Source organism: Perissodus microlepis, chromosome 7 (genome assembly GCF_051167445.1).
Source record: "Perissodus microlepis isolate ML-2025 ecotype Zambia chromosome 7, ASM5116744v1, whole genome shotgun sequence".
In the NCBI taxonomy this organism is placed as follows: domain Eukaryota; kingdom Metazoa; phylum Chordata; class Actinopteri; order Cichliformes; family Cichlidae; genus Perissodus; species Perissodus microlepis.
Genome location: NC_140467.1, coordinates 48,759,902 through 48,778,745, shown reverse-complemented (window position 1 = coordinate 48,778,745; position 18,844 = coordinate 48,759,902). Strand labels below are relative to the sequence as shown.

Here is an 18,844-nt window from a genome sequence, read left to right as displayed (position 1 = left end):
GCCCCAGAGGTACCGGCTGAGAAAGAACAGATCACCAAGAAGGAACACAGCAGATCAAGATGAGATGAGAGATGAGAGTCATTTTGTTGTGCAGTGGGAGACCACAGCTTCACATGTTTGATGTCTCAGAGCAAGTGAACACTGAGCTTTGCCACCCAAGCTTTCAGGGCTTTTAGCTAATATACAGCACTCTAGTAAACGGACAGCCTTTTTTCTTTTATAATGTATGCATATTTCCTTCGGCCTACTACTTATTTATAAGTTATGCAAATAAGGGAGAATCCCTACTGTTTCTTCAAACCCTAAGCACAGCCATGGGCCTTTAAGATCAGCCTGCAATCAGTGTAATCATAAGGCATTCTACAGATGAAGAAAAGCTGTGGCTTTATACGTCTAACACAACCAGTCTCTCACAGTAATCATTGCCAGGTGTTTTTCTTTTTTTTTCTGCTCCAAAACTGTCTCAGTGGGGACATTTATTAATGATGATAGGGCACCCCAGGCAATTTCCAAAACTAAAGGGAAGTGCACGCAGGGATAAATCAAAGAAGATGTAAGTGCTGTGATCTGTCAGCTGAACCTGGCCATTTGTCAAGGGAAATCGGAGTCTGAGTGCTAAAATAGAACCCCTACAAACAGTGTCGTGCTCCCTGTTGATTATTGCATCATTCCAGCAACTTTGCACAAGCTGCCATCACACTGATCACTCAGCCTGTGGTTATAGATAAGCAACACAGGTTTTAAAGTATGTGAATACAGCCATATGCTGTTATAAAAACAGAAAGAGAGAGAGATGGAGAGGGAGAGAAGGAGAAACCCATAGAGACATATACACCTTGCAGGAAACCATAAATTATACAAGGCCCCGTGTCTGATTGGCTGAGCCAGCAATCTCAGCCGGATGGGCTGAGTTCATGTTGCCAAGGCAACTGTGGGGGATCCTCCCAGTCACAGCCCTATTTTCTCTGTGAAAGACTATCCATCTTAGGAATTCATTTAAGAAAATACCATAATTATAGGAATTACGTTTTCAAAACTTAAAACTTACACTGCTTTGCGAAACAGCTTCAGACTGAAAAATTGCTTCATCTATAGCTGCCCACTGCCTTCAGGGAGAAACCACCTAAACATTCAAACCTGTAGGAAATGAGAAAAAAGAGAGTGAAAAACTACTGCATACTGGGTTCCATTTATGAATTGATTTACTGCTAATAAACAACATGTATATTTTTCTTTTACTGTAGTAGTCTGTCTGAATTTTAACATTTTTGACATTTTTCTTACACCCCCACCATGAGAAAGATTTTAAAAAAGCATGCAAAGGCATGATTATATAATACTGTGCGGGTCAATGGGTACACTAACTAGCAGCAGAGTTTGGCACTTACTGCTGCCTTTTATGTTAAAGTAATGTTCCTTTAAAGTAATTAGAGGAATTCAAAAAACATAATTGCTTTTACTACACTGCTTGCACGCAGAAGGATATTATTGCATTGGAAGTCACAAAAGCCATCCAAATTGGCTCTGTGGTTCAGTGACCTGACACAATTTATACAGCTGGAAAAAATAAAGTATACTCTCAAGGGGTCGAAGGAGAGATTCTTTGCCGTTTGGGATACATTGCTAAAACATTTAGAGAAAATTAAAACCATACCCATCTGATACTCGCTTGGCAGCTACTGTATACCCTTATTGTTATGATGACGATTAATTTTGTGCAAACTATTGCCTTTTAAGTGCACGTCTTTAAATATGGTGAATTTTGATGTACCTCATTTAAATTTATTTTATTTTATTTTTTTCTTTCTTTCTGGATTGGTGTCCAATATGTTCTTGGGGTGGGGTACACATATAAAAAGAAGCATTGTAACTTCGTTACATGTATATCTTTGTATTACATTCTTGACGCTCAATAAAAAATATATTAAAAAAATTAATAAATTCATTCATAGCCCTACTTGTAACCCATATTTTCTTTTTTTCTGCATGACATGAAATTGGCATACAATTTTTGAATGGTTTTGGATTTTATAATGTAAATTATGGATCTCTTCCACAAATTGTATTATCTTATCTTATCCTATCTTATCTTATCTTATCTTGTTTTATTGTAAGTGCAAAATATGATTTGGCATGATATTGGTGTTTGCTCATTAGAGAACATTATGTGAGTTTTTGATTCACCTTTTAAAAATATAGACAGAGAGGAGCCCAAAGCGACAAGGGGATCTGGAATGATAGCTTGAAACAGAAGAAACATTTTACAGAGGAGGTGAATTTATCTTAGCACTGTAAATGTCAAACAGGCCCAGAAATGACTTAATGACACAGCACCGACTTGGCCCCCCTCTACATCAACGGGGCGTGTGTGGAGAGGGTCCACACTTTCCGGTTCCTTGGTGTCCTCATCTCTGCTGACATCTCCTGGACAGGAAACATCTCAGCGGTCATCAAGAAGGCCCAACAGCGGCTGCACTTCCTGAGAGTCCTCAGGAAGTACAAGCTGAACTCCAACCTGCTGCTGACCTTCTACCGCTCGTCCATTGAGAGCCTGCTAACCTACTGCATCACGGTATGGTACGGCAGCTGCACCAAAGCAGATAGAGTGAGGCTTCAGAGTGTGGTCAAGACAGCACAAAAGATCATCGGCTGCCCTCTCCCCTCCCTGATGGACATTTATTCCTCCCGCTGCCTCACCAGAGCAGCAAACATTATCAAGGACAGCTCCCACCCTGGCTTCAACATGTTCAGCCTGCTTCCCTCAGGGAAGCGCTACAGGTGCATCAACACAAAAACCCACAGACTAAAAAACAGTTTCTTCCCCAAAGCGATAACCACCCTGAACTCACACATGCACAGATAACACAGCCCCCCACTTCCCACTTCCTCTATGGACCACCACTGTGCAATACCAATTCTATGTGCAACAACTCAACTGTATATACATAACACTATTTATACCAATTCTATGTGCAATAACTCAACTGTATATATATATAACTCTATTTATACCAATTCCATGTGCAATAACTCAACTGTATATACATAACACTATTTATTACATATTACTTACGGCTTGTATATTGTACATTTTATATATATATATGTTTTTCCCTATGTTAATACTGTCCATATGTACATAGCGCTGCAGAACTGTACCCCCCCCCCAGCATGTTTACACTGAGTAGGAGATGCTCTGTATCTCATTGTACAACTGTATAGTGACAATAAAGGCATTCTATTCTATTCTATTCTAAATATAAATAAAAAATGTATTGTTTGTTCAGTATCAAATATTACAGTAAACAGCAATATAGTAACAAAGAATAATACCATATGAGTGTAAACTCATAGTTGACTTTCTGAGTCCCTGCATTTTACATTATTAAACTGTGTATAGTATACCTCACTGTGTGGGTACAGTACAAACACTGTAGCTGCTCCAAGCAATGACGCCAAACCAGAAATGTTCTGCAGCACAACAGCACCACCTGCTGGTTAACAGATAAACACATTTTCCTGTTTGCTGCCGTTTTGTTCAGTAATAAAATTTCGCGTGGCCTTTCTGGAAACCACGATTCAAATAATATAGTTAAAGCTTCGTTTTAAATGACGATCACATCATTTCTGATGTATAATGAAAAATCTGTCTCCTTCGACCTGCTTAAAAAAACTGAGCCGGGTCATTAAGCGGTGCCATTTTGGATCATACCAACTGGAAATTGCACATGACGGAATTAAAAATAATAACTAATTATATTATTCAGGTTAAATAAAATATTGACATTTTTAAGTGTTTTATTTTGATATGGCTTAATTTGCAGGGCGGAAATTATTTTTTATTTAAAACCTTGCTTTATTATTAGCAATAACATCCCCTTTGATTTCATTGCCATGGTACAGTCTGTGGGAGATATGGCGCTGGGCAGACTTGGTAAATGTTGTCGGTCGTTATTATTTGAGCCCTCTAAAGGAGTTTTTTACGGTGTTTTACAGCTAGGCTGGATTGAAGGCTGCATAGGAGGTAAGACAAACAAAAGTCGCCAACAAATGTTGTCACTCTTAAAAGGTAGTATGAAAACTGCGTGGTTTGCATAGCGGGGGAGCTAGCACCCTGTAAAGCAAGCACACGTGAATTAAAGCAAGGTACAGCTGCTAATGGGGGTACTGAACTTGAAATAAAGCCCACCAGAACCGCTTAACTGTTGCCACTGTTGTTCTCTTTGGCTATGTGAGTATTGTGCAAGCTATTCTATGCAAGGCTACCTTATCACAGGGACTCGTAAGAGCTTTCTTCTCGTATAGTTATTATTATTTTTGCCCATATATGATTGCCATGTATGGGTAACTGATTATGGATTCAACCACGCATTTTAACCACCCTACAGCAAAAAGGCATTTGTTGTCGGAAGATGTTATCAAGCTGCAAGACTTCCAGCAAAGAAAGCTGGCAGTGGCTCACCATGTCAATGGATCGGAAGGTAAAGTAGTTATTCTTTCCACTGGCCCAGCTCTGCAAATTTATGTCGTATAAAACTTACTTTTGTGTAAACCTCACACTACAGGGAATTATATTAACCTATTCAGTCAGAAGCTGCAAAGGAATGAGCTGATATTGCGGGATGATTTGAAGCTTCTCCTTCACCTGTGCCAGTCAGCAGATGACATGCAAATAGCCAGAGATGCCATCTATAGGTAAGTGCAGCATTCATACAGGGATATTTGTTAAAAAACAACCCAGCCAAATCTCACTTACCCATTGCTGGCTTGTTCTCATAAGGTATCACACAGAAAACCGTAACTTGTTGTATGGAGACTTCAAATTTGGTCCTCTCTTCATGAGACTGTGCTATGAGTTGGGTCTGGAGAGCATGGCTTTTGCTACAATAACAGACAAGGTAAACTGGGTAACATCCAAATTTAAGTTAAACAACAATAACTAGAATGGGCATATACTTTAGTGTTTGACTAATAACATTTTATTTTCTACTGTCTGAACAGATCATGAAAGGATTTTTCCACGACACCACATCCTTTAATATAGCCATAGACATGTTGTTCATGAAAGGCTCCTTTGAAAGTAAGTAACAGATTAACTCTCCTGTGTTTTTTGTTTGTTTTTCTCCCACAGTGATTATGATATTTATATAATAATGCAAACTTTTAACTATTGCAGATGCTTTGGAGGTTCTAAGAACCATGAGGAGCCAAGGCATACCATTCAACAAAGACACTCTCACGTTAGCAGCTGGTACCTGCTATAAGCTGGTAATGTTTCAGATATTTTAGTCTTTTATGTCCATTCAACATTACAACCTTATTTATTCTTATATTTGTGTTGGTCAGAATACGGCAGAGACCTACCAGATCTGCATCGCGCTCATTGAAGAGGAACAGACCAGAGGGCAGTTCATCCCGAGGCATACTTACTGTTTCGCTGTAGCACTAGCACTTCGAAGAGTGAGTTTTACATTGTGTACCTCTTTTGCATGAAGTGAGATATAGCACATATTTAGAGCATCATTTGTTTTCTTTTCTTTGTGTGTGTGTGTGTTTTCCAGGGTGACCTTGAAAAGGCTCAGTCATTATTTTCACAAATTATGAGCACCGACAGCAGATTATGCCAAAACTTTAAGGTAAAGGTGCAGCATGTAAAATGTAATGTGCATTACTTCTTGCATTTCTTCTTCCTGTCATTCTGTGTAATTTGTTTGTACTTTAGGTCCTAATACTAACAATGTCTGGAGCATTGGCAGAGGCTATTTCTATCCTTTCTGTAGCCATGTTGCCAAAAAGTCCATCTTTTGTAAAAAAGCCAGAGTTTTCTCAGGAGGTGGTAAGTGAAACTACAGCTACTTAAAATTACTGCAGCTGCCAGGTGATTGGTTAGGGTTACATAATTGTTGTTAGTGTAAATGCTTATGTACAAGATGAGTGGTGCATTTAAAGTTCTACACATTTTTTTTTTCCTGTTTTAAACATTGGAAAATCTAGTCCAAAGGAATTTTGATGTATCCTTGTGCTGTTCTTGTTAATCCATGCTACTCTGAGGAAATGTTACTCAGATTGTTCTCTCAAGCTTGAATGAACAATCATCTGCCCCAGAGTTGACTTGGTGTCATCCGTTTCAGGTGGATTTGCTACGTTTGCGGAGTCAAGGCAGGCCGCATATAATAAAAGTGGAGCAGGTAGTGACTCAGCTTGAAAGAGACGGTCAGGTGACTCAGCAGACGCTCGATGACATGCTGTGCCGCACACCCACAGGGAAGAGGAAACCAGCGCCAATAACACTGGAGAGGAGAACTAGCCGGAGAACTCTAAAGCCTCTACAGTCCACTTTACTGTCAGAGTGAGGCTAGAGTTGGCCATTTAAACACTCTGACATTTCCCAGATTTGACTTTGATGTTATAAACACACTCATATGATATTTAAGGGCCCTGAACAGCAGCCTATTAAAACATGCTTGTCCTCGCCAGTGCAGATACAACAGCCCATAGCATTGCACCTAAAGAAGCAAAATTGCCAAGAGGAAAGTTTATTTTTCTACTGCATCAGCATCATTGACAGAGTCTATGCCATCTTCAATAAAGAGCACTTTAATATTTTATGTTAAGTGTGTTTAAAATAAATTCACAGTACCTGTGCATACTCTTAGACTAATGAATTATTATGTGAAGGCACAAAGCAACACTTTTGTGAAAAGGTAGGTTGCCATCTTTAATGCTGAGTCATTTAACAGTCTTGTGTCATATGCATTAACTATCGTTAGCTACCAAGAAATCAGAAACGGGGACAGGTTTATTTGTAAGGCTCGTTTGGAGGTCATAAGTGGGTTTTCTTTTTGTTGGGGGAGAAGTGTGTTATGTGTATGAATGAGTGATCAAAGAAAGATTTATTAAAAATCTAAAGTTTGAGGGTGTTTCTGGAATCAAATGATTTTGCTTTCTCATACTTTCTAAAGAGGACACTGGCGATTGTAAAGAGCAAACACTGGGTATGTTGTGAGTTTTCCCCGTAGTCGACACTAGATATTTCCCACATCTTTAGTGTGGTTTAAAGGTTTAGTGTGTCTTGGATTTCTATATGAATGGGGGGAAAGTGGGCCAGACCCGTGAGTCTAAAGACATTTAATTACATATTTAAAAATCCCTGAGATATCTTATGAGAAAAAGAAATTCAATTGTAACTGTACAACTCAGTGTTTCTACATGGCCTGTACTATGAAGAATAAAAGAAATGTGTTACAGAAACATTTGTTTTTAAAGAAAAATTCTATTTAGTAGATACTGAAAAAGAAATTGAGATTTCTGTAATTTAAACATGTAATATAGTTGGGAGAGGTCTTAAATGGTACTAACAAGTCTTGAGTGTACACTCCCAGCACCTAATGCGACAACTTAAAAATAACATTACTTTAGTAGAAAATTATTACAATGCCAACAGATGGATGTGAAATGCTAGTATTTCTACGGTAACAGCATAAATTAAGTACAAATGCCAACCAAACCCGCCCGTAGGCATTTGCCCGGATGTAAACAAACCGTGACGTACATCGGAACCTTCCCACAATGCACTGCTTACGTCTATTTAACACGTAAAGAGGCGAAAGATTGAGCTGCTAAATTAACCTGAACACACCGGATGGACAGTTTTGAAACAGCAGAAAGAGAGCGTGTTTGTTTTTTTGTTTATGTGACTGATTTTGAAGTTCTATGAGGCGGTGCGGCGACATCCTCGCCTAGCGGCCGCTGGTGGCGGTGCTTTTTAGCGTTAGCTTGCCGGTTCGCTGGGACTGTCTTAAGCCGTGTGTAGAAGCTCCTCGTAACATCGGGCAGCTGACCCCAACTGGAGCAGACAAAGGAAAGAAAATAATTTATCTTTAAAAAGACGTATAAACTGGAAACGATATAAAACTATTCGAAGGGACTGCGAGGTCGGAGTAAGATGGTTAGGAATTAGTTTGCTGGGTATTGTTACATTAATTTATAGATTCATATTTGGGTGTTTGGTGGTCTGACATTTGTAAATACTGGCTTTGGTTAGCTTTAGCAAGCGTAGCTAGAAAAACACAATGAGCACCGAAGAGACGGCAGCGCCTACAAAATCCGCTCCGGATGATGATGGAATGACATGGTGGTACAGATGGCTCTGCAAAATAGCTGGGGTTTTGGGAGGAATATGTAAGTAGCTGTCAAAGTCTTATGTCACTCCTCGAGTAAATAACGTTACGTCCACAGAAACCCAAATCCTGCCATGACCACACGCTTAGCTTTAGTTAATACCACAGACTGTGCACTATGACCACTGCTGCTGCTGTGTGCCAGGTCACGACATTTACTTATTTTGTGTGACAGCTATGTGATTAATCTTTACGCCGTAATTGATACTGTTATGTGACCTCCTCAGTATGCAGATGAGGGGCAGCTGCAGAGTGACATGGCATGGCATTTTTTATAACGTAACATCTGTTTTAGATTGTGAATATGCCGCAATTTAACTGCACAGCCACTAAACAAAAGCTTTGTCACTGCTTTGTCCCCCTCGCTGCAGCAGCAGCCACTCCTGGGCACCGTCTGTTTGTTTGTTTTTTTTCATGCCACAGCAGCTTGTTCTGCCAAAACGAACCGCGGTGTACACGCACATACTCAGGTATTCCCCTCAGGAGTTTCATGTGAGGCTTTTTATTTATTTATTTAAATATAACTGCTGGCTCTGCAGTTTTTGCAGTATCCCTGATCCACCCTTCCTCTCCCTGTATCCATCTCTCCTTCACAGTGACACCAGAGTCACCGTGTCCGTATCACATTAACAGCTGCATATTCAGTGGCTTCTGTATTATTGAGGAAGCTGGATTGTCTGAGTGCAGTGGATGAGTTTCAGCATGAAGCTGCTCTGTGGTGTTATTTGGTTTAGTTACCACAGTGGTGAAAACTACGAGACTTGAACACTTTCTCATCTCCACCCTAAAAATACAACTCTGTGTAGACATAGATTGGTGTTCTGCACTCAAGGGTTTTTAAGATTTAGTGCTAGGTGTTTTTTTTTGTTTGTTTGTTTGTTTTTACATTTAAAAAATTTGAACTTGTCTTTTTTTAATTTTATTATTTTTATTTATTTATTTTTGATTGTTTGATACCTTACAGCAAATTCTGTAAATTGTAATAAAATATACATTAACTTTCAGGATTTTTCTTCTTTTTTTAATTATCTAAAACAAAATGTTTACAGCTTTAGCATTTTTATTTATAACATTAACTACTGGCAAATAACCTTTTGCATTTCCTTTTTGTTGTTGTTGTTTTGCAGATTTTGCAGAGCTGAGAGTCCTGTCCTCAATACTACTTAATACTTAATACAGTATTTAGCATAAGATTTAGAAGCGGTGAGATTTTTTTCAGATATATCTTCTTTTTAAAAAAAATAGCTGTGGACTTCACATATGAAGTATTGTAATTTCAATGTAGTGGATACATATAAGCGCACACACAGCAGACTGAAGATACCAAAACTTTACCTGTTCTATTCTACATGGATATCGTGTATATAGATAGCAATTCTTGTGTTTACAGTTGACTGCATTACATTAGTGTGAATCAAACTGGCAGTAATTTACACCATTAGTTCATTTTCTGTGTTAATTGCTTTATTTCACACACACATCCGTGATATGTGAGATGCCAAGTTGGATACATTAGAGCCTGCCAGAAATCCTTACATGTAGGAAGTAGACATGGCTTTTTTACACAGCTTTTGAACTCACAATTTTCTACTGAGCTTTTGGTCTGTCTCATTTTCTGCTGTACACATATTTAGTTTTTTACATACAATAGTGGACCTTCTGCTTCTTAGCAGTGGAAAATCTTCCTCACACTGAGTAGATGTTGTCTATCATAATCACTGTGGAGAAATGCTGCGAGTGAAAGCATTAAAAGGTTTCAAACAAATGCTAGCCAAAAAGAGGAATGCGGCCTCAGTTATGATGCAGTTATTATTAAAACACTGAAACGAATTCTCTTGTACATGAAAAAGGCAGCCTGCTTTGATTTTTGACCTGATTTCTGTCAAATTTATTCTGTGTAGTTAATCTTTGGGCCAGGCCTTGTTTCATGATCGCCCTTTCATCGAGATAGGCGTGCTGTATTTGAACAGTTTATTTGATTTTTGTTTATTTGTGTCAGAACAAACACAGAGCACAGTTGTAGCGCTCACGAGACCTCTTTCATTCTGTGTTTGTCGTCCTTTTGCATTCGTATGTTCCATATTTTCCACGTCACTAAGCAGCTTACACATGACAACTTTCCCACACAACTTTCGACACTGAAGTGGCTGAACTGTATTAACAGCTTCAGCCGGATGTATGGGACGGATTATTTTCTCTATCATGCAATCTTCTGTGGTGTCATAATAACAGCCCTTTGCTTTGTGTTTTGTCCTGTCCAAATCATGCAGCCTGTGCCATCTCAGGAGTGTGGAACTGTGTCACTGTGAACCCTCTAAACATTGCTGCTGGAGTGTGGATGGTGTAAGTCCCATTAGTGTCGCACTTTTGTAATATTCACATGCCACACAGCTAGATAGTTTAAAGGACAGTTTAGAGGTGAAAATGCAGTAAACATAATACCAAATGACCTCTTTTTAGGCAATACTGTGTGTTGGTGATGTAGCGCATTCAAAGACAATCAGAAAGTTGCCTTTTCTGGTCCAGTTTGTGTAAAGTAATGATTAAAGACACCAAATGAAGAGCCTTTCAGCGAACTATACATTGATATTGAGCAGAAATCTCATATAGCCACCTAACCACACCTACTCCTCTAACAAAGGAGGTATGAAGAGTAAATTGGAGCATCTTGCGCCAAAATGCCTTAACAATTCTTGATTTTAGGTAGGATTTTTAAGTTATAAGCAGGTTAAGTGGTAACTGCATCTCCAATTTGGCTAGCTGGCTCACTGTGAGAACTTTGTTGTTGTTTCCATGATAGCACAATACGTCTTTTCCAACTAGCTGCTGCTTTTAGTAAAAGGAAAGGGCAAAGAATGATTTCCTTGCCGTGCTTACATATCCTCTCCTTCTTTCTCAAGGTTGAACGCCTTTGTGTTGTTCCTCTGTGAAGTCCCGTTTTGTTGTCAGTTCATCGAGTTTGCTAATGCGGTCGCAGCTCGTGCAGACAAACTCAAACCCTGGCAGAAGGCCTTCTTCTATTGTGGGTGAGGATGATTTATGGCACTGGAGACAGAAATGAACTATATGGGGGAAAAATAAAAAACATTTGGAACTTGGGTTTTCTGATAGTTGTGCACATCGCATATAATCTTGGAAATGTACTTAATCAGATTCGATGACTTTGCCTGTTCTCAGGATGGCTCTGTTTCCTGTATTCTTGAGTTTCTCCTTTACAACCTTGTTTGGGAACGCCATCGCCTTTGCTACAGGAGTACTGTACGGCCTCGCTTCTTTAGGCAAAAAGTAAGAAAGAAAATATAATGCATCTGAAATATCTACACAGTACAGACTGTGCAATAACGTGTTTTTTGATATCTCACCCACATTATATCCCATTGAAACAGGCTCTCACATTAAACATTAAACGTGTCATTATAACAAGTTATCATGTTTTTAATCTCAAGTTTAAATGCTCTAACAGTTCTAATGTGATTTATGTGGTTTCTTTTGTTGTTGTTTATTCACGTAAAGTAACTTTTCACTTTTCAAGATGAGCTGTCCATTAACCTTGCAGTTAACAGTGTCATCTATTCCTGTCATTCTTTCTTTCTTTTTTCCTCCCCACACTTCCCTGAACGTAACATTTTATTATTACCATCACTCTCCTGCACCCCTGTCTTTCCTTTCCCTCCTCTTCCAGGGGAGATGCAGTGACTTACGCCAGACTGCAGCATCAGAAACAGGGGGATGAAGAGAGGATGACAGGAACGACAAACGGGGCTCCAGAGTGAGGCCTTTTCACCAGCTGCTGTTGTTTCTTTCCCTCCTCCTCTGTTCTACACTTGGGATTTTTCTCCTGTCCTCTATCCATCCTACCTCTTTCTCCACACCCCTTTCTTTACTTAAATGTTACATTCTTGTTGCGCTCACCTGCAAAACAGATTCAGCCTGTTATTTGGTACTTGCCCTATAAACGGGATTCATGATTGTGACCTGATCACTTATATTTAAAACTTAGTTTTTATGTTTTGTTGTGTTTTGCTGGTTTCAGTCATACAGCCTTTATTTTTCTCTCTTTCTTTTTTAAACTGACATTGTTGTCGCCCATAAAGCCTTTCAGGAAATCTGATCAGAAATTAATGTGATTGTAAATTGTACATATTTGACTTCAGGTTATTCACTTTGACTTTAAGGCTGCAGTTTAGAGTTGTGTGTCAGAGGAATTCGCCCCTTTGCATTCTTTGTGTGTGAGTGTGCCTCCCTGCTGTGGCACCGTGTCTCAATGCAATTTAACAACCGTGTGGCCAGAGTGGGTATACTTTTGTTTTGGGCACAGCGTGGTACACAGTGTCAGCAGTACAACACATCAGCGGGTTAAAAAAAAACAACAACAAAAAAGTTATTACACTTTAATAATGCACAATGTCCCGAGGTAAAGAACCGCGTGTATCAGGAACAGGAATTGTAGCAAACAGAGCTGCCCTCGCAGAGCTGGGAGAGTGGAATTATTGCCTGGAAGAACGTGACTCTTTTCTCAGCTGTCCTCAGATCAGATTCGTCACATTTTGGGATTCTCTTCAGCCGCAGGAGGCTACGTTTGCAGCTGCGAGGCACGATGTGCATCACACATGTGTCAGATCACACTTCAGTAATACTCAGAATCAGTTGGGGAGGGAAGCCTTCTCAAGTTGCGGATGAGCCACAGCTCATCTAGAGAGACAGGTTTATTTTCTGTATCCTCTGAAGGCTGAGACCGGATCTACTAGAGAACTTTGAGCTATGTTTACTTGCGCGTTGCACCGGCATAAACTGGGTTTGGCGTTCAAAACAAAAAAATAACACTGTCAGTATTCACAATGACACTGCAGCGACAAGATTGCATTTAAGTGGTGCAAACTTTTGTGACTGGCCCTGTTGCGTATGTATTTCTGGAAGTTTACTTTCTCAACGCACAAAATACAAGGAGGAGAATATTTAAATCACATGATACACAGTTTACTGCTACTTGCGGCAATATTTAACGCAGAAAAAACACTAACCACGCTTATAAATACTATCTGAGGATTGCACTCATGCGCGAATTTGCCTCACTTAGTAAGTCTGGACGATAAAAAGCGATTGCAGGGATAAGCGCTGTCACTCCAGAATGTATTATTGTATTTGAGAATGTTAAGGACTGTATCGTCTTCTGACGACAATTAACATTCCTCTTTGGTTTGACTGAGTTAACAACATATGATTTGCGTATAATATTTTTGTATGTGGCTGTGTTTTGATTTCATGACCTTTTATCAACAACCTAGAAATTTCTAGACCAGGAATGTCAAAGTCATTTTACGTCATGGGCCACATGTGACTTGTTTTTATCTTAAGTGGGCCGGACCTGAAACTCCCTGTTCTGTCAGTGTAAAGACATTTTACTACACATTTAAAAATCCCTCAGATGCAGAAAAGTGCAGATTTTTCTACATGATCAAAAAATGTTGCTGTAGTACATGAAAGAAATGCATGAGCACAAATAAATGTGTAAAATTACAGAAAAAAATGTTCTGGTAACTACAAAACTGAAGGATTGTGCTGATTCTAATGTGGACTCATTGTAGAAAAAAAATTCTGCATTTAATAGTGAAAAAACATGATCTTTTAATTGTTTATCTATTACTTAATTACTTTAGGGTAGTATGGATGGCAATCGGGGAGGTCCTTATGTGTATAAAAAGCTCTAAAGCTCATGAAAACGCAGTTAAAAGTCCAATATCAAAGCCATTCTGTGGGCCAGATTGGAGTCTTTGCCGGACTGATTCTGGCCCCCAAGCCTTATGTGTGACATCCTCAGTCTAGGCACTTAATGTCTGTCAACCAAAACCTTTTATAAATCTCTGGCCAGTGATTTCAGTAGCATAGCTTCTGAGCACACACAGGTCTAAACTGCAGCTTGACGTCATATTTGAGGGATATTTTTAACATTGGAGAATGTATCTGGTGCATCCAAAGATAGAGACCTTTTATCTTTATTTTTGTTTTGTGCTTTTTATACATTAACTTTTCAGTTGGCTTAAGTTCAGTTGAGGTATTTGTGTAGCTTTCAGTTGAATGGCAAAACCTGCTTGTGCTGCTAACGGACAAGAGACCAGTCGCCAACTTGTGGCATGTAGATTTTGTGAAACGTCATGAAACGAGGAGCAAAACTGTGCACTCATTTGGGAATCTTTGTGTAGCTGGGGGGGGGGGTTTCCCGCTTTAGAATCCGTTAATAAGTATCTGCTGATTTCTTTGTGTCTGACATACTGCTCTCTTATGCTCTACCAAAACCCATCCACAGTTTAATGAAGGGAAGTGTCTTGATTCAGGGAGTAATTGGTCTGTATCCCACACAGTCACCACAGCAATGGTTTCACTCAAATGAGGTATGCAGTGCTCACCAGTGTACCGTGTGTGTGGTTTGTTTTTGGGCCTTGCCATTGTTATTTTAGCAGTAATAAGGATGGAATAAGTGTTTACACATACCTCTTACAGCTGTTTCTACCTTAAGTCTTGACTGAGTGAATTATTCATACCATCACCATCAGCTCTCAGGTATCATAGTTAACAGTGCACAGCACACAAAACCAGCCTGTGCGTAGGTCCTAGTCGAAGCCTGACTCTACGATTTTACTGTATCACCCGAGTCAACGTGAAAAGCATTTTGTCATGCAATTAAAACACACACAAAACAGCCTTCACACACATCCAATCCAGTGATATGCTAAAGTCTAACACTATAAAAGCGCTCCACTGCTGTTTTAACACTGCTTTCTCTGTCCACGGCCATCCACAACAAAACGAATTGCTGCAGGTGTTGAGTGTATCTTGTGCTGTAAGGGATATGTGAATAATGTGTGTTGTGATGTGAATCCTGATCATGTTACAAATTAGTGAATAAACAAAATTGCTACTACTGCGTGGTGTTGGCTTCTTCTGTACCTTTTTGTATCACTCTCAGGTTTGTATTTCTTCTATCACGATGATCAGGTCAAAGTTTACATGTTTATATTAATGTCAGAGCCCATCTAACTTAGTAACTGCAGTTATGTCCTCTGTCATTTCAAATATTTCGTGTATAAGACATAATAAAAAACTGCTTTTTACCAAATTATCTTATTAGGTAAATACTGTACATGACATGCATTACTTATTTAGCAAAAATGACGGCCTAACATCTCCACTTTGGTCTCATCTGTCCAGAGGACTTCCAGAAATCTTGTAGTTTGTTCAAATGCAGCTTTACAAACTTAAGTTGTGTTGCCATGTTCTTTTTAAGAGAGAAGAGGCTTTCTTCTTCTTGTTTAGTTGCTTTCTACTTCTGCTGTCAAATGTTTTCCTCATATAACATCCTAACTAAAGAGTTGGAGATGTAGCTCTTTTGCAGAGTAATGCACACTTTGACCAGGGGTCATCGATTCGTGGGAAGATTGGCAAGTGTGTTGAATGCTTTTCCACTTGAATAATCTTTCTGACTGTAGAATGACATGCTACAAATTTTTTCTAAATGACTGTATAACCACACCCAGATTGACTGGCATCGACAAGATCTTTGCTGATGTCAACAAGCTGCCAAAACTTCAGTTTTTTAATGGAGATGCACACACCTGAGCTTTTCTATTAAAAGTGGGAGAAAGTAGTAAGGATGTGTTTAGTATTCACACGCTGCTTCTTAGTTTTGGTTTGGTTTCTGTTTAATAAACAGTGATGTGGTGTAATATATCATGTTTTTGTCATTCATCCAATTTTAAGACCTGCTAGGGGTCCTGGTTAGATTTATTATGTTTCCTCCCCTCATCCCAAACCAGGCTGCCTCTCCCTGAACTAGGTTCTGCTTGAGGTTTCTTCCTGTTAAAAGGGAGTTTTCCTTCCCACTGTCAACAAAGTACTTGCTCATAGGGGATCATATGATTGTTGGGTTTTTTTTGTAGGGACTTTACCTGACAATGTAAAGCGCCTTGAGGCAACTGTTGTTGTGATGAATAAATTAATAAAACTGAATTAAATTGAATTGAACTGCTGTTCTCATATGCAAAACCTTAGAACTTGAAGTGTTTATTTTAATTTCTTTTGTTTATTTGCCATTAATGATTACTCTTGTTAAAAAGTTGTACACCTGGGAAAAGTAAGTATGATATGTCACAGTCACGCGTGGTTCTTTTCAGTTCTTTTTCAAATGTTATTTCCATTTACTGCAGCTAGGTAGAACCTTTTTCCTCTTTAAATTATTCAGCTGTGGTTGAATCTGGGCAGAACATCCTGCTCCTTCTGAAAGCTTCAAAAGACAAAGCATCTCTCTGTCTGAAGTGTGGAGTTAGGCAAGAAGATGAATACTGATGAAAGACCAAATTTTATAAAAAGATTTCTGTTATACGCTGTTTTTTTTGGGTGGGGGCAATTTTGTTAAGTGTTAGAATGTTTTGGGGCGCCTTTGATTGTGTTTTCTTAATAAAACAATTTCCCACTGACATTTTAAGATCCTTTCAGACAAATAAGCCTTACTTTGAATAATGATCTTGGAATAAATGGCCCCTTTCTGTTTTGAAAAACCAAATGAAAGCAAGTAAAATTGTTTATTGAATGTAATTCAATTTCAGTTGTATTTATTTATACATCACCACATCACAAGAGTCACCTCAAATGTGGTTGTAAGGTAGGGTAAGGTAATGATTCTGCAATAATACAGAGAAAACCCCAAAAACCAGACAACCCCCTTTGAGTTCCCACTTGGTGACAGTGGGAAGGAAAAACTCCCTTTTAACAGGATGAAACCTCTGGCAGAATCAGGCTCAGGGAGGGGCGGGACAAAAGACACACTGTGGAAATGCAGATGATTCATAGAAAGGTTTCAGTGTCACATAGATGTTATTGATAGATATTACTGTTATCATTAAAAAGAGATTTCAGTGTTATCTCTTATGCTTCCGCTTTTTGTATTGTTACAAGCAAAAATATTTGGGCTTTTTAAAAAACATTTTTTATAATGCTATGTGTCATCCAACCCAATCAAACCATGGTGTTTGTAACTGTGGTTGATCTTGAGTGGTGGCCCTTTACAGTGGCAAGCTTTTGATATTTCTTATGCCCTGTCAACATGAATCAGTATCTGCAGGTGAATGGAAATTGAAACCAGACTGTTGATCAACCACACTGAACTAGAAGGAAATAACCTTGAGGATTTTATTAAAACATACAAGCTTAATTCTTTTCCCAGATGAAACTAGCACTCCTATTTGATTTCATCAAGTATAGTTTCTCTTTCTTTTGCTTAGCCTTAGCCTGCTGACTTTAATATTTCTATCACGAGCTTGCAGTAAAATCAAAGTATTGTTTCCCCTTTTTTTGCTGTCATGTCGGACAAATCTAAATCACGTATACTTTAAAATTCAAAAGCAGTGATCAAAGAAAAATGAAATGCTTCACATCTCAGTGTCACACCACAGAAATTAAGGATACTCCAGAGTTCCCTGTTTTTTTTACATTTTGCCGTACACTATTGCTTTTTTATTCATTTTCTTTTAATTATTTGTATCTAAAAACTCATGAAAAATAAACCCAGTCTGACTTGATTTACCAGCACTTCCCCTAAAGTATGCTGTATAATAAATTACCTATTTATTAACTACTATTTAAATTTCCTTTGTAGTGAGTCATTTCACAATACATCAGTATTACATTTTCCATTGCTTCCTGGAATGTGCAACACATAAATAATGCTATCTGTAAAACTGCCATTACTCTGAGAATTCTGAATAAAGTTCTCATGTTTGAACATGTGATTCTTTTTTCTATTTTCTTCTGGCCACTGAAGAATTCGTGTCTTTGCCTTGAGAAACTCTTGGGTAGTTTTGACTCATTGTCCATTTGTATGATCAAGTATATCTCTGTACACATTAGAGTTCATCCTGCTACTCCCAGCAGCAGCTACATCATCAATGAAAAGCCATAACATAGCCTTCACCATGTCTAACAGACGATGTTGTACGCTTTGGATCATGAGCTCTTCTTTCCTTCTCCATATTTTTTTCTTTTCCAATCATTCTGATACAACTTCATCTTGGTTTCATCTATTCTAAATATTTTTTTCCAGAACAGTGCAGGCTGTTTTAGATGTTTTCTGGTATTATCTAGTCTGACACTCTTGGACTCAAGTGTAACTAGTGGTTTGCACCTTGTTCTATGCTCTCTGTATTTAAATTCATAATGGTGTCTTTGACAATGATACACCTACTCCCTCAAACGTGTTTTTGATGTTGTGAAGCTGCAATCATCTACTTTAATACTTTTGTTAAATCCCTTTAATTAACACTAGAATTACTGAGCCTTTTTTTCCCTGGTGCAAGTCCCTACTACTAGATTTACTAGCCCTGCGCAAATTTGCGTAAATTCCCCTGACCCTAACACCTCATGGCACCCCGCTGAGATTTTCACAGGTCTTCAGCTCCATTGTTCTCCTGCTTCTCCTGCTTCAGTCCGGCTGAACTTCAACCACATCTTGACTGTTAGATTAGAAAAAACAGGTGCAGAATTTCAAAAAAGTATGGCCCTAAGCATATACATACATACATACATACATACATACAATGATGCTTCACTGCAAACCTGCTCCCATCACAAGCCTGTTTATGTCTTGTGTAATTATGTCTCCGCATGTTTTCATT

At 38.7% G+C, this 18,844-nt stretch overlaps 2 protein-coding genes across 3 annotated transcripts; both read left to right on the top strand.

Moving 5' to 3' along the window:
- The first annotated feature begins 3,891 nt into the window (after window positions 1–3,891).
- On the top strand, window positions 3,892–6,915 carry ptcd2 (pentatricopeptide repeat domain 2). The gene is made up of 10 exons (XM_084935623.1): window positions 3,892–4,024; window positions 4,389–4,481; window positions 4,566–4,695; window positions 4,781–4,898; window positions 5,002–5,080; window positions 5,177–5,268; window positions 5,347–5,460; window positions 5,562–5,636; window positions 5,723–5,836; window positions 6,132–6,915. Exons 1-10 carry the CDS (start codon window positions 3,895–3,897, stop codon window positions 6,351–6,353), a joined length of 1,167 nt encoding a protein of 388 aa, XP_084791749.1. The 5' UTR covers window positions 3,892–3,894; the 3' UTR covers window positions 6,354–6,915.
- A 613-nt stretch (window positions 6,916–7,528) lies between these two features.
- cacfd1 (calcium channel flower domain containing 1) lies at window positions 7,529–15,099 on the top strand. Of its 2 annotated transcripts, none has more exons than XM_084935626.1 (5): window positions 7,529–8,181; window positions 10,451–10,523; window positions 11,081–11,206; window positions 11,358–11,465; window positions 11,567–11,856. In XM_084935626.1, exons 1-5 carry the CDS (start codon window positions 8,073–8,075, stop codon window positions 11,577–11,579), a joined length of 429 nt encoding a protein of 142 aa, XP_084791752.1. In that variant the 5' UTR covers window positions 7,529–8,072; the 3' UTR covers window positions 11,580–11,856. The 2 variants fall into 2 exon arrangements, with proteins under 2 accessions (XP_084791752.1, XP_084791751.1); XM_084935625.1 differs by lacking the exon at window positions 11,567–11,856 and adding an exon at window positions 11,863–15,099 and having other exon boundaries at window positions 7,537–8,181.
- Window positions 15,100–18,844: the final 3,745 nt, after the last annotated feature.